Source organism: Hypomesus nipponensis, chromosome 19 (assembly GCF_054491055.1).
Source record: "Hypomesus nipponensis isolate SF chromosome 19, ASM5449105v1, whole genome shotgun sequence".
Taxonomy (NCBI): Eukaryota; Metazoa; Chordata; class Actinopteri; order Osmeriformes; family Osmeridae; genus Hypomesus; species Hypomesus nipponensis.
This window is the reverse complement of record NC_140379.1, coordinates 12,712,647-12,737,992: the sequence shown is the minus strand read 5'-3', so window position 1 is coordinate 12,737,992 and position 25,346 is coordinate 12,712,647. Positions and strand designations below refer to the sequence as shown.

The 25,346-nt window shown below is 50.6% G+C and overlaps 2 protein-coding genes across 2 annotated transcripts in view; one reads left to right on the top strand and one right to left on the bottom strand.

Annotated features, from left to right (window-relative positions):
* The window catches only part of chsy1 (chondroitin sulfate synthase 1), a 39,328-nt gene extending 29,090 nt beyond the window's left edge, over window positions 1-10,238 (top strand). Inside the window, exon 3 of the mRNA XM_084683038.1 lies at window positions 7,299-10,238. Coding sequence (XP_084539164.1) covers window positions 7,299-8,897 — 1,599 coding nt within the window. The 3' untranslated portion in view covers window positions 8,898-10,238. The remainder of the gene's footprint in view (window positions 1-7,298) is intronic.
* Window positions 10,239-15,279: 5,041 nt separating this feature from the next.
* Window positions 15,280-25,346, bottom strand: part of lrrk1 (leucine-rich repeat kinase 1) — a 30,815-nt gene continuing 20,748 nt past the window's right edge. The window contains 12 exon segments of the mRNA XM_084682723.1: window positions 15,280-15,872; window positions 17,804-17,905; window positions 17,997-18,506; window positions 18,732-18,946; window positions 19,615-19,812; window positions 20,580-20,696; window positions 21,199-21,316; window positions 22,273-22,424; window positions 22,544-22,738; window positions 24,380-24,517; window positions 24,597-24,736; window positions 24,837-25,034. Coding sequence (XP_084538849.1) covers window positions 15,695-15,872; window positions 17,804-17,905; window positions 17,997-18,506; window positions 18,732-18,946; window positions 19,615-19,812; window positions 20,580-20,696; window positions 21,199-21,316; window positions 22,273-22,424; window positions 22,544-22,738; window positions 24,380-24,517; window positions 24,597-24,736; window positions 24,837-25,034 — 2,261 coding nt within the window. The 3' untranslated portion in view covers window positions 15,280-15,694.

The window sequence follows — 25,346 nt, the reverse complement described above, 5'->3', positions numbered from 1 at the left end:
TATCTGTCCAGATAGCTGCTGTGTGCTTTAATATTCTAGATAGAAGTGGAACAAGATTAGTGATTAATTGTTTTGTGCCTTGGCACCGAATCCGATCCTCTGACATGTAGGCCTTTAGTAGTGTACTTTGGCTCGATGACACCCCAGCACTGCCTCAATGACCATTCCAGAAGGAAATAGCTTAAGGTAAATCAATACTACAGCATGCTTAGAAGACTTGTTAGCATCAGTGTAGTAAAATCCATATCTCTGTTGGATTATCTTAACTTCTAATGATCCAGTTGTTTGGTGGTAGCGTCCCACTGCATGAACCACTAGTCCCTGAGTGGAGCCTCTCACGACCATATCAGGACGTTGTGTGAGAGGGAGAATTGATGATTAATAAATCATGAATGAATAATGATTGTATATGAATATGAATATTCATATCCAGAGCATTAGATGTTTCCCAACCCCAGCCAGCCCTGGATGCCTGCCTCACACCACACTGCTGCCTCAGGGGAAGGAGGCCTGGATGGATTCAGTTAATCTGCTAATCCTCCACTCAGCAGTCTGGGACTTGGGCCTGGACACACCAGGAGAAGTCAGATACATAATGTGCTATACTGTGTATTCTACGTTTAGCAGGCAATTCACTATAAATGATGTGCTTGACTGGTAGGAAAGTGTTTTTTTCCTGGCAACGCTGGTTGAGCTGGATGTGGGTAGGATTGGTCGAGAATGTGCTCAGCAGATGAACTCATCACATCCTGTGACGTGTGTGGGGGGCGTGTTCAGGCCGAGGCGGGCCTGTTTGTGGCATCAGGCTAGACACAAGCTGCGTCAGCAGCGGTGGAGCTGACACAGGAGAGAGAGAGAGAGAGAGAGAGAGAGAGAGAGAGGCCACATTCTAACTGACTGTGACCACAAGGATGTGGTCGCCATGCGTGTTCACTCCTGCTAACTCAAACCCAGGGTGGGGGAATGCTGAGATAGTAAAAGGAGAGTGGCCTTTACAGTGTACCCTCTCCCCATCTGCACCCATATAAAACCTTAGTGGACTAACAGTGTGGTTAGGATTAATTAAATTCCATTTAGCGTAATTCATTTTTCATCCTTCTTCTGTTGTCACTCATGAACGACATATCTCTGCCATCATCTCGCCCAAAGGCTTCTTGACTGACTTAAAGAAGACATGTCAAAGGAAGGAATGTCAGCCGGGAACAAAGTGGCCTTTCTTATTCCTGTCACCCTGGGGGCCTGCCTCGCTCCCACTGGAGGCAGAAACCCAAGGGCGTTTTTCAGATTCCTCCCTCATTATCCCCCTTAGCACACCAGAGTAACCAGAGCTCAGCTCATAGGACCGGGCTGAGTGACACGTCCCTTATCTCGATGACTGGGGCTGCGTCCCAATAAGCTGCAGCGTCTCCCCCTCAGAAAGCCACCTGTGGGAGCCAGGTGCTGGAAGGTGAGAGCACAGGGTCCCAGGGGAGGACACTGCAGCAGGATATTGACACACACATTTTTCAGTTTGTGCTGCTTTGTTGATATGGCAGCACGTCTCCTCTGGGATACTGCACTGTCCTATTAGCTTTATTGGGTTCCCCAGCTATGATTGGTGTCGAGTCGTCAAAGGGTTTTAGCTAAGAGATGGCGGGTGTCTATTGATTTTTCTGTGGTTGCTTCGAGCATTAAGCCATCATGGAATCCATAGCATGTACCTGCTTGTTGTTCCTTTTTGAGCGATGTCAAATCTATGTAGTCTAGACCTGCTACAGGACTAACTCTCCTGTTCCAAGGCCTTAGGGCTCAGGCGTTAGGCCTCACAGAGCCATGTGATTGACATTGATTCAGTCCCTCAGACAGGCTACCCTGAGAGGAGCCTGGAGGATGACCTGGGAGATGGACTGCTCTGGTAAGAGGCCCAGTGACTGGTGTCTCTGTCTCTCTCCTACTGAGACCCCCTGACCTGGCCTGGTCCGGTCTGGCATGGCACACTTGGGAATGGGTTAGCCTGGCAGACAGACGCACAACCTCACAAAATGTACCCATTGTCTTGTTGAGAGGGGTGGAGGAATGAGAGCAGCTGGCCGAGATGAGTTCCATGACAACTTTCTTCAAATCTAGGAGCTGAGAAGAGGAAGTGAGGGTGGGAGCGTTGAGACTGGCCCTGTATGAGGGATTATTAAAAGAGATGAACAGCAGTACCGCAGGCATATTTAGACACAAACACCCTCCGCCAGCTTAATCGGTTTGCCAAGCTTTGCTTTTTTCACGCTGCTTGTTGACTTGATTACACTAAAACATATTTTGGAATGCAGGTTTTGAAATCTGTGTGTGTGTGTGACTGAGAATGGAGACCGTCACAAACATAAGTCATGTGATCATGGGTTTGCGTCTGACTGAAACAAGCTGGCCACTGTTGTAAGCCTGTGAACTTTATCATGAATGCACGCGTCAAACGGGGACAATTGAACACACTTTACCACTGCAAGATGACACAGCAGAAGAAGGAGTCTTGCTTCATGTCTTGTCATACTGACTCACGGGGTTGCAGAGTAACATGTTAACGCATGCACTGGATCCCACTGCAATGATACAATGGACACACACCCTTCCTCCTGGCATCCACCCACACACTGATGTGAATCACTGAAAATGAAAGTCTGTGAGTTAAATGGATCAGGAGATGTAGGGTAGGAGGAAGGGACTTCTTTGGAAAAACACTTCACTTTTAAAAACCTTAAGGACTTGTTGGGACATGGTCTGTAACTCTTTGTCATGTTTGACGTGATTGTTGTGAAGGCTGGCGAGACACCAGTGCTCATGTCTCTGGTGTTTTGTCGTGCGGGTCCGACCTCAGCAGACCAGAGTGCAGTGTTCTCCAGTAGGCCCCAGGCCTGGAGTCAGCCCCTCTGGGTCTGGGTTTAAACCTCATATCCTGACCGCTGCCACAGCAATATCCTGAGCGGGAACTGCAGCCTCTGTCCTAGACGGCGTGTTGGCGTCGGTTAGATGCTACGTTATATGCAAATAAGCATTCCTCAAGACCTAACCCAAGACCTCACCATACCCTCCGCTTTATCTGTTCCTGCTGAATCTGCTGCTATGGTCTGTGCCTCAGAACTCACCGGTGACTCTTCACAGTGGGAGCGGGTTAGTAGACCTGTTGATGCAAAGAGAAAGTCTCTGGATCCAGTTCGGGATAATACCTTTTTAACTTCTTCAGTGTGGCGGCAACACAATCCTCTGCTGGTGAGGTTTGTCTGAAGGGAGGGAGGGTTCCTGCCAGTCAGCAGGCTGCAGGCTGGGTAATAAGTGAAAAAGCAGGTGCTAGATGAGATGGAGGAGGAGGGTTTGGAGGCCCGAGCACAGCATGTGTGGAACACCAGGCACAGACGTCTCTGTCCCCGGCCAGGACCACAGCTCAGCCTCTCAGGAGGAGGAAGTCGCCTGCTAGCGCTAGCAACAGTTATTTACTGCGATCAAGAAGTCTAGTGTCGCTGCGTAAGAATGGCATCTTTCAGCTGCTGAGAAATGGAGTTTGTCTGTTTATTAAAATGGAATTCTTCGAGTTGAGATTGGCCATGCAGTGCTAGACTGTGAAGCCAGGGCCCGGCGAGACATTGCAGATCAGAGGCCTATTGATCTCCAAGCTGTGCCGCAGCCAGCCCCTCCTCCAGAGCGCAGGCTAGCTTGATAAAGTCATCTGGTGTCACTCTGCCACTGGAGGTAGGCTATCCAGCCAGTCTCCTGCCAGACTTTGATTTCAGGCTCATTGTGTTGCTGCCATAGGTGTGAGGAGCAGCTCCACGGGCAGATGAATCTGTCTGGACAGACCACCTCGCACCACAAAGGAGCCAATTACTGCCGCAGAATGGCGTCTCCAATTAGATTTGCATGGCTCATCCGGCCTCGGGTGTCTGTATTGTGCTGCAGATTAAATGCAGCCGAGGAAGCTTCACTCGCCTGTCCCTCTTTCATGTCTCCTTCTGCTCCTTTCCTGTCCCCAGCCTCCCCTCCACCACCCCGTCTCCCTTCTCCACTACTAAGTTCTTCCTCCTCCTCCTCCTCCTCCCTCTTTCCTTTTTCTTCTGCAGCATTCTTCCTCCTCTCCTGTGTGCGTCCTGCTGATGGATTGGTAGCTCTGTGGCTCAGCCAGCTTGTTGACTCAGCAGCGGGGGCTGTTAATGCCACTGGGCCATGATTTATGGTCCCACCTCAGCTTTTAGATGCACCCTTGGGCTGGCCACTTGCAACATGGACAACCACCCCGATCCACTGTGGAGGCGACACAGGCCCAGTCACATGAGCGGAGGGCCACACAGATCCCAGACTCCTCCACGTCCTCCACCAATAGCATGTCTATGGCTGCCGAGCCTGTCTCTTTGGGAGGGGGCAGGGGTGGCTTCAAATCCATAATTACTATTAATACAACCATGCAGCACAATAATCATGTCTAGTCACAGTTTGTTTTCTTGACTACAGTAAATCAAAGCTGTGGGAGAGGGTATAATCATGTCATACTTCTTAACTGCCTGTTGTTCTTCCCCCTGGGCTGTTGTTTGCAGCCTCCCATGCCATACCTCAGTTCTTACTAATAATGGGAAGATCGAACACCGTCAGGGAGATATTCCCCTCCGCCGTGCCCTACAGCGCCACACTCCAGCTTCCCCCCACATTCCAACACCTGAGAGGTTTTTCCGTGTGGTAGTCTCATTCCATTTTCTCCCGTAATGGGGATCACAGACCGCTTGTCTGTCTAATATGCATTAAATTAGTCAGCGTTTGGTGTTTGCCTTGGCAGGGCGCTAACGAAGCCATCCCAGTGAAGCGCCCTATCTCCCGGCGAAGCCCTGCTCTCGTCCTGACGCCAGCCAGGCCGCAGTCCCTCCCCTCGTCAGAGCGCTGCTGCGTAGTCTCTGGGCTCCAGAGCCGTGGCCTAGAGTCATGTGTTTGTTTAGGCCGAGGACTACGCACTGCGCGGGAGGATAATAGTATCACTACTCTGTAACGCAATCTGCCCACAGTGTGGGTTTGTCCCTGGGAACAGGCCCGGCGTGGCCGCCATCCAGCATGGCCAAGCCTTCTGCACCGTGTTGGTTGTTTGATAAAACAGTTTGTTTGGATGGAGCGGTGTGTGTGTTGACTGTTGAGCAGTTAGGGAGTCGGGCTATTAATCAGAAGGTTGCCAGTCCGATTCCTGGCCGTGCCAAATGACGTTGTGTCCTTGGGCAAGGCACTTCACCCTACTTGCCTCGGGGGAATGTCCCTATACTTACTGTAAGTCTCTCTGGATAAGAGCGACCGGCTAAATGACTAAATGTAAATGTAATGTTGGGAGAGGAGATAACAGGTCCTGAGAGCAGATGACATAGGGCATGAGAGACGTATTAGGAATACTTCAGTAGAGTCATGCAAATGCCAGAGAAGATGGTCATTTGCTAGCGATGTCTTTATAGAGGCCTCTTTTCAAGTTGATGGAGTGATGGTCCTATTGATTGTGCTGCGATGTGGAAGACCACTGTGTTGGATCCATTTCTGCTAACGTGCCTGCCGCTGCTCACTTATCCACCAGGTGTTTACGTCACATTTCTGTTTGTGGTGGGAAAATAACCCATTTGAGAACCTCTGGCAAGAACGTCAGCTTTATCTGTGTTCCCCATGTAAATGACCCAATCAGTGACTGGGAAAAATCTTTTAATGAGTCATAGGGTCTGGAGCCAGAGGAGGGCGGTTGTTCAAAGAGGTGCTAATGGCCTTGAGGCCGTGGGAGGGGCAGGCTGAAACATCTTAAATGATTGGTTGGCTGCTGACCACTGCTGTTTCACAACTGGCCACAGCAGTCTCTCTCTCTCTCTGAATGACCTGACATCATCTGGGTACGCTACACAGCTCGCTCTCTGGCCCTCTCTCCCCGCCCCCTCCGGAGATGGACAAAGATGACATTACATCAGAATCAGAATTGGTGTTTATTCGCCATGAAAGTTTGCACAGACAAGGAATTTACTTTGGCAGGAGAACTTACCTAGGCAGCCATTTTTTGCGCCAAAATTCACATTCACATTACGTTGTGTTCAATAAGCGGAAGCTTCATCTAAAGCAGTTTGATTGGAGGGAGAGGAGATGAAAGGGTTAGCGTCCAGTGAGTCATGTCTCCAGGCGGACATGCTGAGGAACGGAGAGGAGACAAAGAGAAGGACACCGTTTGAGACGCCTGACACATTCTGAGGAGTCTGAAACGGTGTGCTGCATTCTGTGGTCTCTCAGCCACAGCTAGATATACTGAGGTGTTCCTCACCCCCGAAACAAACACACACCAGACTTCACTTCTGCATGTGGCCTTTCAGTAGGGCAGCCCACACTACTACTGCTGTACACGTGTTTAATGGAGGAAGGAATACCACCACCCATAAATACATTCCCACAAAGGCTGCCATGCCCTGGGCCCTGATGTCATGGCTGACCCCTGCACCCCGGAGCTGCTCAAGACTTCCATTGATGACAGACTAGGGCCTGTTATGGTTGGCTGGGTGCCCACTCCCAGGTGCAGAGGAACGCGGGGTATAGCCACGGAAAAGCAAAGAGACCCACTCAGTCAGTTCCTGTGACTGTATAGAGGTTCAGATATCGCCTTCCAGGGCTTTCAGGCTTGGCCTGTCTGATTCTGTGTATTGCGTTTCCCCGGGGAGTGGGCTTGTGGCTGCATTCCAGAGCTGTCCTCTCAAATTGGTCTTTCTAAGCGCCAGCGTCGTTCGCAAATAGACCTCTGGCTCTCTGATGCTCTCTTCATGAGGAGGCAACAACAGAGCCTTCCTTCTCCCAGCCACGGCTGACTCCCAGCCAGTCAGGCCCGAGCAGCTGTCCCACAGTTAACTCATGCTACTTCCTGTGTTGTCGGGGAACATTTTGTTTGTAAAACTTCAACGGGTTTGCAGAAAACACTGGGCCTCCAATGGGAGTTGACAAGGACTCAATATTTGAGGACATTGAGTTCCTTGCATCCTTAATACAGTGATTAAGTCTTGATACAGATGCTACAGATATTACCGCCATATTTGCAGTGTGTCCAAATGAGCGCAAGCTAATCTCTACTCCAGAACAGTTAGGGTTAGTTAGCAGTTAGTTAGCGTATGCTGTCTGTTTTCCTAATATCTAACAATGAATTGGACGCCTCCCCAAGTGACCATATGGTGTGTGTGTTTGTGCATGTGAACCCTATCTTGATCACGTGATCACCGATGGTGTTAAGCGTTAGTGGGCATATCGATTTCCACTGACCCCCGCTCCCTGTCTTCCCGTCTGTCCCCCCTCACTAGATGCAGCAGCTGTTCTACGAGAACTACGAGCCCAACAAGAAGGGCTACATCCGAGACCTCCACAACAGCAAGATCCACCGCGCCATCACCCTCCACCCCAACAAGAACCCCCCCTACCAGTACCGCCTGCACAGCTACATGCTGAGCCGCAAGATCGCCGAGCTGCGCCACCGCACCATCCAGCTCCACCGGGAGATCGTCCAGATGGGGCGCTACGGGGCGGCCGAGCCGGCCCGCGAGGACCTCCAGCTGGGCGTGCCCCCGTCCTTCATGCGCTTCCACCCGCACCAGAGGGAGGAGGTCCTGGAGTGGGAGTTTCTGACGGGGAAGTACCTGTTCTCGGCGTCCGACGGGCAGCCCCCCCGCCGGGGCATGGACTCCTCCCAGAAGCTGGCCTTGGACGACATCATCATGCAGGTGATGGAGATGATCAACGCCAACGCCAAGACGCGGGGCAGAGTCATCGACTTTAAGGAGATCCAGTACGGCTACCGCAGGGTTAACCCCTTGTACGGGGCTGAATACGTGCTGGACCTGTTGCTGCTGTATAAGAAGCACAAAGGTAAGACCATGACGGTGCCCGTGAGGCGGCACGCCTACCTCCAGCAGACCTTCAGCCAGATCCAGTTCAGAGAGGAGGAAGAGATGGATGCCCCGGCGCTGGCCGGCCACATCAACCAGGACTCGGACTCCCTCTCCTTCCTCTCCAACTCCCTCAAGATGCTGGTCCCCTTCAAGCTGGCCAGCTCCAGCCAGGACCTGAAGGAGCCCAAGGAGAGCAAGGTCAACATCCTCGTCCCTCTGTCGGGCCGCTACGACATCTTCGTCCGCTTCATGGCCAACTTCGAGAAGGTGTGTCTCGTCCCCAACCAGAACGTGAAGCTGCTGATCCTGCTCTTCAGCACGGACAACAACACGGAGAGGGTGAAGCAGGTGGAGCTGATGAGGGACTACCACATGAAGTACCCCCGAGCGGACCTCGAGATCAAGCCCGTGTTGGGCTCCTTCTCCCGGGCTCTGGCCCTGGAGGTGGGCTCCTCCCACTTCTCCAACGACTCGCTGCTCTTTTACTGTGACGTGGACCTGCTCTTCACCCAGGACTTCCTCCAGAGGTGCCGGGCCAACGCCGTGCCGGGCCAGCAGACCTACTTCCCCATTATCTTCAGTCAGTACGACCCCAAGGTGGTGTACGCGGGCAAGGTGCCGAGCGAGAACCACTACGTGTTCACCTCCAAGACGGGCCTGTGGAGACACTACGGCTTCGGCATCGTGTGCGTATACAAGGGGGACCTGGTCCGGGCCGGGGGCTTCGACACCTCCATACAAGGCTGGGGGTTGGAGGACGTGGACCTCTTTAACAAATTTGTCCAATCAGGGATTAGGCTGTTCAGAAGCACGGACACGGGGATCGTGCACGTGCACCACCAGGTCGTCTGCGACCCCAACCTGGAGGCCAAGCAGTACAAGATGTGCCTGGGCTCCAAAGCCTCGTCACACGGCTCGACACAGCAGCTGGCTGAACTGTGGCTCGAGAAGAAGGAGCATGGCTTCAGGAGGCTGGCCGGCAGCCCCAATAACGGCTCTGTCCGGACAGCATGAGAGCAGCCGGGCCTCCCACCAGCAGGACTACGAGCACACCCCGGGCTCTCTCAGCGGGGGCTTTACCTACCTAATTTATTTTTTACAGAACAAAAAAACAGACTTTAATGGATATATTTTGGAAATATGCTTTGTTTTTAAAGAAGATCAAAAAAGAAAACACACCATTGACAGTGATCGGAAACAGACTTGACTTTAGAAGTGAACTTTTATAAATTAATAATATAAGACAATATTGTTGTCAACTTTTCTTTCAATGAGCCTGATTATGGGAGCAACGTGTTACAGGCATCATTAAAGACCATGTGGGTCGTTGTGGAGACAATGGGGACCAGGGGATGGCTGGGTGGAAATCTGTGTACCTCAGTGAAGTACACTTACAAGGTCTTAAGTATTGACTTAGTCTATGTGGGGGGGGAACAGACCAGTGGCTAACTGTAAACTTGACTTTGAATGTTTACAGGTGGATAATATGAACAAACATTTCATGAGTTAAGAAGTTGTCTTGGATCACACCAATGTTTTCTAATGTCAAAATGCCATTTTTTTTTTTTTTTAGATTTTTAATGTCTCCTTTTTTTGTTTTGTTTTTATAATACTGAATAACACTGTTTTGTTAGTTTTGGTTTTAGACTTTCATTTTATTTACTTCTGTGAACCCAACTGCTGGATTTCCTATCTGCAATTCCTCCTCCGCTGTCTAATTTATTGAATTTGCAGTCTCCCTTCTCTGTTTTCTGGAATAATGTATATTAGGAAGATTGTAGAACAGTCTCAGATGTTGGATACTGTTCTCTGTCTCTCAAAACTCGTCTGATTCACCAAAGAGTTTTTGCACAGTCTGTTTAGGTGTTGTTGTGTCCGCATGTGTGTGTCTAATTGTCAAGGGGGTGCCAGCACAAATGAAATGTACTGTAGCATAGTGTGTGTGTGTGTGTGTGTGCGCGCGTGCTTGTGAGTGCTCTCCTGGATCCACCCCACTGGTACCACACATGGGAAATTCACACCCTGAAGATGACGAGCGATGAAGAGGAGGGAAAGAATGTTCTGGAATAGTAAGAATGAAAGGTGCTGTCCGGTCCCTGTGTCTAGAAGCTGGTTGGGGATGTAGGTATTCTGTCCTGCAGCCTCCTGCTTTGTGTGGACCCTCTAACACCTCTGCTTGAACCCCCACAGGAGCAGGACTCAGTAGATAGGGCGACGTTACGAGCAGGACTGATGGCTGCTCTCTCTACATAGTCTTCACTTCTGGTTTTGTTTTTATATTTTCTGTTTCTTCTGCCCTGTCCGTCTGGGAAAGGTTTTATATTTAAGAAATAAATGGGAAAAATGTTTATCTAATATCTTGCAGTTGTGTTTATTTTGGGGGATATTTGATCATTTGTTTTGTTACAATCAAACTGTCACGCCAAACAGTATGTGTGCAGTAGCTTTATGGGGTAGTTTAAGGATTCAGAGGAACAGATACTGTAGTATAAATCCCAAAGCGTATGAAGTCATTTGGCTTTTCGAAGTTACAGATTGATGTTGACTTTAATATCTGTTTTGCTACTGGCCTCTCAGTTCTCCTCTATAAATTCAGTCCTAGCAGTGAAGTCTCCAGTCTCCCTTTAGTCTGGAGGCAGCTTGTATCTCTGCAAAGGTGAAATGTCAAAAGACCCCTTTGGTTTGTGTGTGTCTGTGTGTGTCAAGATAGGATATCTCTTGGCTCTCTGTGTGTCTGACTGACAGTGTGTGACTGACTGTGTGTGTGGTACTGACTGTGTGTGACTACGACTGTGTGTTTAGGGCTTAGACACGGCTTGCCTCTTTTGTAACCCCCCCCCCCCCCTCCCCCCTTGTCCGTGTGTGTCTTTATGGTCCCAGAGCAGACACAAAAAGCACAATATTGACTTATCCTGGCATTTGCATGAGGCCCTTTTTCACTGGCCCTGTTGGAGTTTGACTGGCCCTGTTGGAGGTTCCTGGGGCCGAGAGCGACCAGAGAAACTGTGGTAACCTGAGCTGTCCAGCTGCTGTATAACAAGGCTCCCATCCAGACGGGCACGAGAGAGCTGATGTCTCCCCCAGACAGACCCTCATCGTAGGACTCCATTTTACTCCTCCAACAGTTAGAAAGCTTAGGACACTCCCTGAATCTTGGTGTTCCAGTATGGATCACTACCACCAGGGTTAGGCAACATACAGAGCACTATCAGACGTATTTCCTAACCCTGGTGCCTGGATTCAGTTATTCCAATTTGTCCACAATCCCCTGCTGTTCTCCGTTGGCCACCCCAAGGTCCCCTTGGCGCTGCTGAGACCCCCGGCCTCTGTGGATCACACTCAGCTATCGATCAGCACAACGAGGGAGAGAAGAAACGCAAACCAAAATCATGTCAATGTGTGGATGGATTGTTCTTGTGGGCAGATGAAGACTCCATGGAGTCTGCAGGAGACAGCCTCCTCAGGGCGCTCCTGGCCTGCCGATTCACATACTGTTTTCATTAACGATAATAGCTGCCATTTTTTGGGGGCCAACCGAACTGGGGGGGAAAACGTGGATACTCTCAGCAGGCCTGTGGGTGAAGGAGGCTCTTTTGGGCAGCAAAGGTGCCTTAATCTTGAACAAATCTGTTGGAACATGCCCTCCTCATCATCCACCATCACCAAGATGAAGCTGATGGTCTGTGTTGCTATCCAACTCTCTCAGTCCTGACCGCACTCCCTTGTGGATAGCACTGCCCTGTCCCTTCCCAACATCTGCAGGCCACATGGGAAGGACAGTCCTCCAGAGCTGAGATTTATGGGAGTGAGGAGAGGAGCAGGGACGTCATGACAGATGACATGACAGCATCTGTGGCTGACACTTGGACAGGGTCGAGCAGGCCCTCGGAGTATCAGAGGGACAGGCCTGTTGCCAGAGCTGTACATACATTTTCATTTATGTAAAAAACAAAAAAAGTAATTTCCTCTTTCCTCCTCACTAACTGGAAAATAACAACAGCCAACAGAATAATCGAATTGTTATTAAATTGATTATTCAAAGCCTCAAAAAACTAAAGAAAAACAACTAAACAGTAACAAAGAGTGCCTTGAAGGGAAATTGGGTATGTTTGGTGTTTTATTCAGATTTGACTGGAAACAATGGCATTTGGAGCGGGAAATTAACTAAATAAACCATATGTGTTGGAGACACTCAGAAGGTTCTCTTCAAGTCACCCTTATTATCCCAAGAACGCATCACTGATGACATCAGTGTGTTTGTCAATTGCCTTTTTCACTTTCTCTATACAAACAACTTACATAATTGTTCCTGACTCTTCCTCTATCTCCCCCAACCCTCTCTCTCTCTCTGTTTCACTCTCGCACTCACACACAGACACACACCTTCTACCCCATACAGAACACACAAAGTAGCAACACACATTGTTAGCATGTGGGCATGCAGTCAGATCAACATTGTGGGGAGGCTTTGCTCCTGAGTAAGCCAAATCTGCCTGAGACATTAAACAGCATGCAGCCGGGGTGAACAACACAGGCATTGTCCCAGCCTGGAGGGGAATGCTAAGGTGTTGTTTATTTTATAAACCCCCACAATTCTCCTTCTCTGATCCCCCACTTTCACACTACTCTGCAAGGGTTCTAACAGTGAGAGGGGGATGTGTGTTCAGCCATGTCCCCCCCCCCCCCCCAACACACACACAGTTTAAACCAAACTGCTTTATTGTAATCAGGTCCACAGTATTTGATATTGGAGACAAATTATATATTTTAATCCACCATGTCAAATTTGAGAGTCAAATGTGCGATCATTAAAATCTGAAAATAGGAATTTTTTCTTAATGATTCTGCCTGGTTAAATAAAGATTAAATAAAACAAATGGAGACACGTCTCATTCTCAAGGTCTCCTTATTTCGACCTACATGACTGCCATGGGTAGCAGGGCTGCTGCAGCCTCGGCCTAGGAAGAGGTGCGTGTACTGACAGCAGTGCGGGCTCATTCTCCTGCCTCTTCAACACTGTGTCTTTAGCTGGTTGGCTGTCGGCATCACCTGCTCTGTGCTGGGATCACAGCCGTCAACAAAGGAGCTGGAACAGCCCCTGTCTCCTGATCCAGATGTTGACAGAAAGAGAGGAAGAGAAGGAATGACAATTTGAAGAGAGCAGAGATGACATGCCAAGCCCTGTAAAGCTGAGGCTTATGTGCTGCGTTATTGCGTGTTACTGTGATGTAAGCATGGAATCATAGCAAACTTGAGCTGAGCTCCCGTTCTCCAAAAGAGATAATGTGGATTTTATTAGAGTATAGATTTCCAGTTTGTTCAACCTTATTGTGGGTTGTGGTTTACCAATGTTCTTTGTAAGGTATCAGCCAGCCTCTGCTATGCAGTGTTAGAGCATTACACATGGTGGAGTCAGTAGGTTGGATATTGAAGTAGAGGGATAGAGAGGAGGATGAGTGGAGGACAGGAGGAATGGGGTGATGAGAGACTCGGACTGGTGGATTAGAGAGTGTTTAATTGCCAGCTGTTGGGTTCTATGGAAAGTGGAGTGTGGGTTCAGCTCAGGGCATGCTGGTTCAGAGTACTCTGTGGGTGGTACGGTGTGTGTGTCTGTGTGTGGGTATGGGGAGTATGCCACTCTTCCTCTGCCTTACTCTCTCTCACTCCCCCCCCCCTCCTCTCTCTCTCTCTCTCTCTCTCTCTCTCTCTCTCTCTCTCTCTCTCTCTCTCTCAGTGTGTTCGGTCCTCTCTAATCTTGGCTCAGGTTCTGCTGGCTCATCATACTGAGCCTCTTGTACCATGTGGCAGGACGCTGCTGCACTCCTTCCGTCCCTGCCCCCCCTCCCTCTTATATAACTCTCCCTTCTCCCCCCACAAAGTCCCCCCCCCCCCGCTTCGCCCACAAACCCTGAAGGTCAGTAGCAATGTATAGTTGGAAGGTATTCTCATCAAACTGTCAGCTGCCCTATACAGTGTTGTCAGGGTGCAAGGTGCCCTCAAGGAAATGGCAGCAACATTACAGTCATATCGGTTTGCTGCTGCCCGGTCAAGGGATGGACATCTATCAGTCTGGTGGAGATAGGAGGGGGAGCGGGATGCCAGGAATGTTCCGGAGGGGATTAGCAGAGGGTGAAATAACTCTTGTTATCAACATGACATGTCCCTCTCTGTCAGATCACGTTTCCATGACATCGATCATGGCTCCATGAGTTCACCATCAGGATTTGGAGGGGGAAGAGGGAAGGCTGGTCCTGGATCAGAAGGTGACCGCCTCCTCTGAGACATGGCTCAGTCTACGACTATGAGAGATGGAGCAGAGGCTCTCTTCTGGAGATTCCACACTGCCCTCTTCAGTCAGCCCAGCTGGCGAGGGAAGCACTCTGAACACATCCCAGCCTGAAAGTCTTGCGTGTAGGAACACGTCTGACAGTGATTCATCTTGGATGGCACATGCAAAGTGTCTTCAGGACTCCTTGTTGAAAAGGAGCAGTTGTTGCAGTTTAAGAGGCCTCTCGAAGGGAGCCGTGGAGATGCGGGCAGGGGACAGGACAGGTAGGCTGTAACTGAGGGTTCAGTTGACGCAGCAACGGCGTCGCTCACGGGTGACATGAGGTCGGCACAGATTTGAGTATGACTAATTCATTATAAGAGCTGCAGAGAGCCAAGTCTTTGCTGGATCACACAGAGTAACATTCATGCTATTTTCTGTGCCACCATGTTTGCTGCTGAGTAAACTGCTGGCATTCACTCTCTCATCTTGTTTGGGATCCAGTCGGTTAGGCGTTCCTAGCCTCCGTCAGTAGCTTCTTTTCAGGAGCTCAGAACAAGTCTGGCTGTGAAACACACGGTAGAAACAGTCTATCTCTGATCTCCGCGACGCCTTCCAGTTCATGAATGTGCTCAGCCTGACTGGCTGCAAGATCATTGGTTTTCAATGGAAGTACAGTGCCAAGCATCCATCTTCATGGTCCTCCTCACTCATTCAATGCACAGTGTCTGTGCTGGCAGGCTCCTCGTATCGCTCATTCAGAGTGGGAGTCCTGTCATCATTTGGCTTCACTCATCCATCATTCTGCTCTTCATCCATCCATCACAGCGTTGCCACTCCACCAGAGTCAGGTTACAGCAGGGGTCTGTAGGGAGAAGTCTTTGGCCCAGGTGGTCTCAGCCTGATCACTGCCCACACTCTACTACCCACCTCCTTCTCTGCCCCCCAACACAGAAAGGGAGACTAGGGAAGTAAACAAAGCTTCGGGCAATAACCACAGTTTGTTTCAGTGATTTTGTGAACTATATTTATTGTCATAATACTTTACAAATTCTATTTACACATGCAGCAAGCATTTCTGAAAACAATAAATTAAAATCCTTGGAACTTTAATAATATATACAGGAAAAGCTTTTCAAGCTGGTTTAATAAGTATACAATAGTACATTCAAGAGTATAACTAAAACAATAAAATCCATAAAAAAGAGTATTTGATGTAAATCAGGTTCTCATATAAACGCGTCTTAGTGGGACAGACCTGTTTTGCAAAGTTACAACATGTGTGTTGATCAGTCTGCGTCCTCAGCCTAGTGTTTGTGTGTCACTCAGGTGCTTCTAACGAGGCCTACCCTCCGGGGCCAAAAGTTCCAATGAGGGTCTGTGACGGCCAATGGGAGCCAGCCTCCCTTCGCATCTCGCACGTTGCTCTGATGTCAGAGCTCTGCAGCCCTCCCTTGCCCTGAACACTGGGGGCCAGTCAGAGCTTATTCCCCCTCGGCCTCGGCACAGAGCTGCGATTCTGCGCCCCTCCGCAGCACAACGGCTACCTTCTTTTTCTCAAGCCGATCTCCAAGCGGCCCAGCTCTTCGTAGGACTGGTAGAAGACTTCCAGCTCGCGCGAGCCCCAGCCCCTCCAGACACACAGGCACCACTCGCTGTTTTCCTTGCGAAAGCCACACACAACAGTGTCCTTTGCTACCAGCGCTGCCTCCTCTAGGACTCTAGAGAGTGAGTGAAATGAGGAGTGTACCGAAGAGATGAGACAGAGAGGGAGAGAGAGAGCGAGAGCGAGAGAGAGAGAGAGAGAGAGAGAGAGAGAGAGAGAGAGAGAGAGAGAGAGAGAGAGAGAGAGAGAGAGAGAGAGAGAGAGAGAGAGAGAGAGAGAGAGAGAGGAGGGAGAGAGAGAGAGAGAGAGAGAGAGAGAGAGAGAGAGAGAGGGAGGGAGGGAGGGAGGAAGGAAAGGAGTTACACTTGAGGCACTTCTTTATTTACTAAGATTAACATGTGGACTCTTCCTAGAAGTCTGAGGAGCTTACTGGGAAGCAGTTCTCTAACAAGCTAAACACTCTTGTTTATATGACATTTTCAGCTGGGGCCGCAAGTTCTCCTCGGGGCAGATCCAGGACCAGCGCGACCTCTGCATATCCTAAAGTCCACTTAAAAGGAATGAAGTCAGAACTGACCACCAGTCAGAGTTCATGTGGAGAAATCATCTCTCATTGGTGATTTACAATGCCAGAGGGTACTCTCGAGAATGAGATGGACTCCTCACACTTTGTACTCACAGCACGAGCAACCATGCATCACCCAGTACAACCCTGTATTATCTCTCTGCTGTTGGCTGAAGTGCTGCGGTGTATCATTAGGCTCACCTGCTGTCCTCCATACAGTGCACAACCCTAAAGGCCACATGCACAGGTGACTGAGAGTCTATCCCCGGGCAGACTAGTGCTGACAGGAAATATGCTTATTCTTCAGTAGCCACTTTGCTCATATATGACTTTTCATACATTCGGAGTGGATAGGAGGTGTATCGATGAAGACAGAAGTGACTGCACTCTCAAAGCTGTACCATCCACTGCACTACTGGATGTCTCAGAACTGACAGAGGTGTGTAGACATCTCAGACCAGCCTCATCTCAAGCAACACAGACAAAGTGGAGAGCACTACGCGTCCAACTTGCCACAACGGAAAAAGGAGAGATATACTGAAGGAATCTTTGTGCAAGCTGACTAGCAACAACATGCAAATGATCTGGGCCTCTCCTCTCCAGTCAGGTCACAGTGTGTGACGTGACTGAACTCTCACCTGTGTTACAGGTGCACCCCGACAAGACTGCTCATTAAGGACCCTGCTTTGGGTGGCCTTTTTATTGCCTGTTGCTAAAAGGCCTGGGTCCTGTGCGTGTGCTAGCTCAGACAGAGGGCCTTTCTGCCAAGGACCAGCTGCTGGCTCTTTTATAGGTATAATTACAGAGCCCAGCTAACCACTGTAAGCACATGATGAAGGATCTCGCTAGGCTTTACTGAAGCTGAATCAGCAAATTAATATCTAGCCTATTTTGCTTTTTTTTTCTTCAGTGCCAGCTCTGCAGGCTTAGCGGCATATAAAGAGATCCCACAGATCTGCTGTATCAAGCTGATGAGGGCCATTTCTCATTGCAGTTCCTCGTGTCATGGGGCCGGCGCAGAGCTGGCCTTACGGCAGAAACAGATTGCCCTGACGTTTGGCTCCCTTCAGCAATAGAACCTTTCTCGACTCTATTGGGCGCTATAATTGCTTTTGGATTTCTTTCCTGGTGCAGCGGATGTGAAGACAGCAACAGAGTGGTTCTCAGCAGGTGCCCTCCCCCAACACAGGACCTGCAGGCCTGCTCAGCAAGCTATTTCCTCTGCTTCTTCTGTCACAATGAGTCCATTGATTATCCAGAGAAGCTACACACCTGGTTTCCCTGATGAACAGGCACAGCTGAAAGCCTGCTGAAACAGCAGCCTTCAGACAGAGTGGTAGATGATGTCTTCACCAGATCCATGATATGCTTAGTTTGTACATTTCTGGGAGCATTGTAAGTAAATGGACGTAGGGCTTTCATATTGGTATGGAGAATACATCCTTTCAGACTAGGGTTCTCTAAACAGGATATGACCTCACCCGTAGGAGGAGTTTCCTGGTGGACGGAGCACGGCAATGACACGCCCCCTAAGCCCGCCTGCTTGCTGCTGCACCTCGATCACTATCACGTCCCCGCCACGCCTGCAAGACACACACACACACAATATCTTTTAAATCTTACATCTATAAAAACATCCATCGCAAAGACTCAGTGCTAGTGTGTTAAGTCTACCTGGGGATCCACACAGTTCCATTCATAGTCAGCACATTGAAGGCCTGCAGGGGAGGAGGTGTGGCTTTAACACAGGGGTCAGTCTCAGCTGCGTCCGTCTCTGGGTGGTCAGGCTGGTGACCAGTGTCAGGGTGGTCGGTCTCGTTCAGGGTGCCAGGTTTGAAGTCCGGTGTCCTGTCTGTGTCCTCGTAGTCTGTAGAAAGAGGCATGCTGATGGAGCTGGCCAATGAGCTCAGGGCTCCGGAGCTGGACCTGTCCAATCCCTGCAGCTCAGATGAAAGGGCGGAGTCAGAGGTCATGGAGCAGTAGTCTGTCAGTGAATCCTGGTGCTGGATGATCTGGGTCCCCGCCTCCTCGCTGTAGATCAGGGTCACTTCCCCAGTAAGCCATTTTTGCTCTGTCTCCTCGGCAACTGGCGACTCTAACTCAATGTCAGGGGTCGTTGCCACGGTAGCCCCACCAGGCCTCTGCACAGTGAAGATGTCGCGGAGAGGGTTGGTGTCGCCGCAGCTGAAATGACAAGGAGGAACAATCAGCATCCATCAATTAACATCCGTGCCGACACCTGTCACTGAGCTGCCACTCACCCTGTCACCCTTGAGAACATGATGTGACGAGGGCTGCAGAAAAATAACCTCCTCCTCGAGGCAAGGAATACTGTTATCATGATAACACAGCATCATAACTCCCGTCCTCTCTCCCATGTCGTTCTCTTTGTGATGCCATGCCACCCACCTGTACGTGGCACAGAGCTGGTAGCTGGCAGCGTGGTAGAGCAGCAGGGTGTTGCTGTGGTCGTCCAGGGCCCACACGGCCTCCTCCCCCCACACACACATGCTGGAGGCCAGGGCTGTCACGCAGGACGGCGGGCTGTAGGGCTCCAGGCGCTGCAGAGGCTGCAGGCTCTGGCAGTCCAGGACCAGGACCCCCGGCCCGTTTGAGTACCACAGCTGGACCAGCGGGGGAGGGAGGGAGGTTAGGATGGCTGCTCTGTACCCATGACATTATAATACAGGGGTTCTAATCCTCATTCATAGGTGCTTGAGAACAATGTGTTGGAAACAGAGTTAAGGCAGAGCAGTGGTGATACCCCCAGGTGGGAGATAAGAAGATGTAAGAAGAGATGAGGAGAGATAAGGAGAGAACAAAAGAGATTAGGCGAGATAAGGGAGATAAGGAGGGAAGTAAACTACACACACATACAGAACAATATGGAGGTGGGAGTGGAGTGCCGGAATGCTTGGCTGGACCTGATGTTAGTTTCCTCCAGGTTCACAATGACTCTTATTGAGAGACTTGTTGCTCTTGTTGGCTAGTCATAATGGATTTAAACTTTTTTTACTCGCTGTGAAATATTTTACTGTTGTTCTACAGATACACTCTTGCACTTTTTGGGTTTCATGCTGTTTAATTGTAACTTGTTTAACTGCATGCACTTATGGTTCTTCCCTTTGGCACTTATTTGGTTTTTCACAATGTATGCCTCATGTTTTGGCCATTGGCAATATTTGGGGCTACCTCGTTGTTATGATCAGTGACCTATCCTCTTTTGTAAAGCTCTCTCTTTGAAGTCGCTTTGTCTGCTAAATGCATACATGTAAATGTGTGTGTGCCTCACCTGGGAGCCGCTGCAGACCAGAACCATGGTCCTGACAGGGTAGGGCCTCTGTCTGGGGTCTGAGTCCTCCAGGCCAAACACTGTCCTGTTGATGGTGTGGGAGCACAGATAGGTGTCCCCTTCTATGGGCATGTCCTCCACCAAGGTATACACTGCCACCAGCCCATCTGACATGCCCACAAACACACGGCCTAGGTTCTGGAGAGGGGTAGAGAGGGCTCACAAACTGCAACACTCGCTAGGTTCAACACTTCATAGGTTAGCCCCAGGAAAAACCGCCGAACAGTGCAGTAAAAGCCTAGTAAATCTATTTGTAAATTTGCACAGCAAGTCTACTCATTAGGACAGAGACATGTCTTTGATTGTGTGAGTAATTCATCTGTACGTTTTCCAGAGCAGCAGGTCTGACATGACCTCCATGTTCCCCCTAGCAACAACCAGCTGTTGTGGAATTGTTGTTGTACAGCTGAGAGTGACGGGTAAACCTGGCCCAGCACAAGCCAGCAGGAGAGAGACATGGCGGGATCACACCTTTAATAAGCTCCACATACTAACGCTCAGTGAAGTCCCAGTCCCAGCCTCAGATAGAAGGCATCAACACCTGGACCCTCCCCCGCCCAAGACACTTCAAAGGGCCCAGAGTGGAGGGAGGAGGGGGGGGGAGGGGGGGAGGGCGAGGGGAGGTCAGGGGGTAGCAGGCAGCTGAGAGCGTATAACAGCCTTTCGCTTCAGTAGCTGCGTTGGGTTAATCACCACAATGCACACGACCAGCGGCTGATTTAGGGGCAATTACAGAAGCTATTCACCAGTCACCCCGCCGTTAGGCACTTTCTGTACGGCTGCAGTAGAAACTCAAAGCCCTTACAGACAGCTGAGAATGATCCTCTTATAAAGTGTCTATGGTCTCCATAGAAACTCTTTATCTCTCTAAACCTTTCCCAGATGGTGCGGGGCCCAGGACCCACCTGGGCTGTGGCAGGCACAGGGAACAGGCAGGTGACGATGGCCGGGAAGCACAGGTGCTTCTGGGGCTGGCTCAGGGGGCACATCTCCTTCAGGCTGTAGATAAACACCTCCTGCTCCTGAAACCCAAAGCAGCAGCACTCATGAGAGCTCTGGAGACGACTCGCACTGGAACAGTGGAGTGCGAATACTGCCAGCCATGTTGTGCAATCCCATGTTGTGTTGTGCGGCGCATATGCAATATTTGCTTCCAAGGAACATTTCTCTGGGTCGGGCGGCCTAACAAATACAGCAGGTACACTTGGTCTAATCTTGACAAAACTCCATGGTAGTAAGCTATAGAACAGAAGATTAAAGGGATTGCATGGAGTGAACATGGAGCCAGGAGATATATTACGTGTATAGCTATGCCTCCTTGGTTTAGTCTTTAAGTATGATGTCCAATGTTCCCTCACAGCTAAACCCCCCGCTTGGTTGGAACAGGTCACTGTGACCTAGCATGGTAAACACAGAGTGTTTGGTACATGTCACTGTAAACTCTCCTCTCCCCTCTGCTCCCCTATAAGTAAATCTGGCCGCAGGGTGTGAGGTAATTGGTCCCAGTGTTTTGTTTTCACTAACCTCAGTGGCGATCCAGAGTGTGTTGTTCATTTTCATCTGACAGCTGAGTTGACTTCCTGGACACGCCATCCTCTTCACCTCCACCTGACCCTTCTCCATGTTCACCACACTGTAGTTCCTTCAGGAGATCAGATAACACACACTCATACACACTGCAGAAAAGATCATGCGCTCGTAAAATTCGTACGGATTCGGATACACACTCGTGCACACCTCACTGTAAAAAAACACTCTTTAAAAAACACTTATGAATAGATAATACACTAATAAACACACTCACCACACTGTTAACACACACTCATAAACACCAGCATTATCTATTATTATTATTATTACACATCTATCAATCAGACAGTACCCAGAGTTACAGCACATAATCAGTATCTGGTAGGGTTTGGACTGAGCGCTCCTTCCCGTGGTCGGCCCACTGTGTAGGGGGGTGTGAGGGGTTGATAGTGTTATCATCAGGAAGACAATAGTGGTGATTGACACCACCTGCATGGAAGGATGAAAGCTGTTTCTATTGTTCTGAGATTAACTCTGAGACTGAGAGCACACAAGGAGAGTCAACAGGAGCACAATTACACCAGCAACCTGGGAACCTTTGCAGACTGGTGTGTGTGTGTGTGTGTGTCTGTCTGCCTGCGTGTATGTTTGAGTGTGGATGTGTCGCTTCCTTTTATAAATCTGTTCACCGTAATAAGCTTGAATACATCCTGTCGATCTTCCTGAACTGACACACCCACACACACGCACACTCACACACGTCTGCAGATTCCCAAAGGAAATAAACGTACACTTCTGCCAGTATAAAGATCGAACTCCTCTTCCCTTTAGTAAATCAGTAGGAGATAGTGTTAGAGAGAGCTTGGGTTAAATACTATCAGGTAAGGCTGCATTAATCTCTTCCCATTAAGCAGTAGTTAGACAACCGGCAGCTGTCGTCGTCTCTGAAATAGCGTTGAAACAGACACTCCTGAAATATTGATGTTCTTAGACATATGCACACATTAAATATACATGAAAACACATGTTGGTGCATTCCCATGCATGCATAGCTGAACACACACACACCTGTTGTCCTTGTCGCCGTCCCAGAAGACAGCGCTGTGTCCCTGCAGGTGGGACAGGAAGAGCTGGGAGTGGGTGTCACAGGAGAGCAGGTACCTCAAACAGGGGAAACTAGGCTGCTGCATCTGCCTCACACACTGCACAGCCAGGGGCCTCTGGACACACACACACACACACACACACACACAGGACAAGTTATCTCTGCTTTGTTCTATCCACACATTGCATGCGTAGTCTGTGCAGGTGAGACTGGAGCGAGGAGGAGCGTACAGACCTTCTCAGGCTTGGTGTCCCAGCATTCCATCATCAGGTTGTGGAGACAGTGGAACTGGACCTCTTGAGGGCTGCCCAGAGCTGGCCTGATGCCCTTGGACAGCTTCTTAGCTATCTGGAGCTGATGGTGACCCAGAGCTGGCCTGCGCCCGGACAGGAGCTCATACAGAACCATGCCATAAGAGAACATGTCCACCTGGAAGCAGGGGGGTGGGGGAGGGGGAAAGGTTACTGCTGGGTGGACCTGGGATCATTGCCATGCTGAGTCATATACTGGGAGAGGGGTGGGGGCAGGTCAGAGTGAAAGAAAGAGAGAGTGGCTGAGCGAGAGGGTAAGACGGACAAAGAGAGAAAGAGAGGGGGGGGGCAGAGTTCAGAGCCCAGGGCCCTTCACAACAAACACATTCATGCCCATATCTGGGTTATTTCAGCCTCCTCTCTTATCTTGGAAGGTCACACATGTTGTCTGTGGAACATTGCATATCTGTGGTCAAGATTTCTCAAGAGAATTCCTTCCTTTGCCTGCCATGCAGCTGGGTGATGAGGGGGTTAGGGTGAGGAGGGGCCCTGAGAGCTCCAGGGTGGATCCAACCCACAGCCAAAACACACGGACTGGGGACTTCCACCGCTAGCTACATTTCACGGTAGCCACCCGTGATGACATCACTTGGCAACTATTCCAAATATGGCCGTCTGGGGAGTCAGTCAGGCTGGAGAAATGCTCTGTTGCATTCATATAAGGCAGTCTCACTCTCTCTCCTATCTCTCTTTCAACCACCCCCCCCCCACACACCCACACACACTTCTTGCACTTCCTTGCTAACGTTTATTATTCTGTCCCTTTTTTGCTCCATCCTCATTTCCATCTCTCTCCATTCATCCTCCTCTGTCTCTCTCTCTCTCTCTCTCTCTCTCTCTCTCTCTCTCTCTCTCTCTCTCTCTCTCTCCGTCTCCCCCTGTTATTCCCACATCCCCCTCTTCCTCTGCCTGCATCTCATTATAATAAACTAAAGCTCATCAAAACTGCTAATGAAAGCCAAACAGAAAGCCCAAGAGCTGATTGGCTGGGACCAGCAGGCTGTGGGGGAGGGGGCTTCAGCAGGGTTTTACCGGTCCTTTGAAAGGATCCCCAACTGAGGCTGACCGCTGGAGGGGGTTAAGCCCCCCCAGCTGTGAAGCAGGAACCCTCCATAAAGCTTCCCTCCCCGGGGGGGCCGGGGCCTGTGAGGCCTCGCCACGTCACACACTCACACTGTCTGAGCGCTCCACTCAGGAGGTGACTAACTTCACCTATGGGAAATGACACATGTCTACTGAATGTTAGGACTGCCATGTACAGGAGCAGTCCACACATCCATGTTAGGAAGATGTCATGTGGTTTGGCAATGTTACAGATAACATCGAGCTAGTTCATGTACGCTGACACACACACACACACACACACACACACAGCTCTTTTCTTCACCTTTCTCTCCACATACACATGTGGCATTAATAAGACAGCAGACTAAGGTGCTGTACAGAGGAAGTCTCCAGTCCTGACACTGCTTCCCGTAACTCCTGAAGAACTAGGTTTTACTAAACGCTGTGGTCAGGACTGTCTTGCTTTCACCCCCCCCCCCCCCCCCACACACTGATGTATTCATGAGGAAACTGAGCGCTGATATTATAGTACGGTTGCAACACATTCCTCTGAATGTACACATGTCAACCGACACCAAATGAATGTAAAGGCTCAGAACATTCAGATGATGGGTTTCTGAAAACCCCACTTTTGCCAATCTGGTTTTCCCTCGAAGTCACAGTCAGTAGCTGTGCGGCGTGCTGTAGGAGGTACCTTTTCGTCGTAGACTATGCCTGGCCGTATCTCCGGAGCCTGGTACCCGGGGGTGCCCTCCACCCCCAGCGCCCCCTCATGGAAGGACTGGCGAGAGATGCCGTAGTCAGACAGTTTGATGTTGACGGGGTCGCACACCTGGGAGGAGTCATGTGAGAAGGATTAGACACACGTCACTCGAGCTCCCCTGGGATCTCCAGCTCGTCGCCTCACCCACCTCGAGGGACCACACCAGGATGTTGTCAGACTTCAGGTCACAGAAGATGATGCTCTTCTTGTGCAAGTAGGCCAGCCCCGCCGCGATCTGATAGGCCACTCTGAAGGTGAGCATGTGACCCAGGGGCATGTACCTGGAGCCTATGGAGGATGGAGGGAGAGAGAGGGGGGGGGTTAGAATGACGACCCGGCGACTGAGCAGCAACAAGGGGTGGAGGGGCCTGAAAGTGGTCGTGCCCACCTCGGTGCCTTTCCTCCAGGACCGTGTTGAGGCTGCCCAGCGGGGCCAGCTGCAGGGCAAAGCACAGCGGGTGGATGCTGATGCCCACCAGGGCCACGATGCACGGGTGCTGCAGGGAGTGGAGCATGCTGGCCTCCTGACGGAACTCTGAGAAGCTGCGACACGCGTCCACCGCCTGGAGGTGCTTCACCATGGTGTCTGGAGGGAGGGAGGGAGGGAGGGGGGGAGGGAGGGAGGGAGGGGGGGGGAGGAAGGGAGGGGGGGGGGGAAGGGGGGGGGGAGGGAGGGAAGGGAGGGGGGAAGGGGGAGGGAGGGAGGGAGGGAGGGAGGGAGGGAGGGAGGGAGGGAGGGAAGGATGGGGGGAGGGGGAAGGGAGGGGGGAAGGGAGGGGGGAGGGAGGGAGGGAGGGAGGGAGGGAGGGAGGGAGGGAGGGAGGGAGGGAGGGAGGGAGGGGGGGGAGGGAAGGAGGGAGGGAGGGAGGGAGGGAGGGAGGGAGGGAGGGAGGGAGGG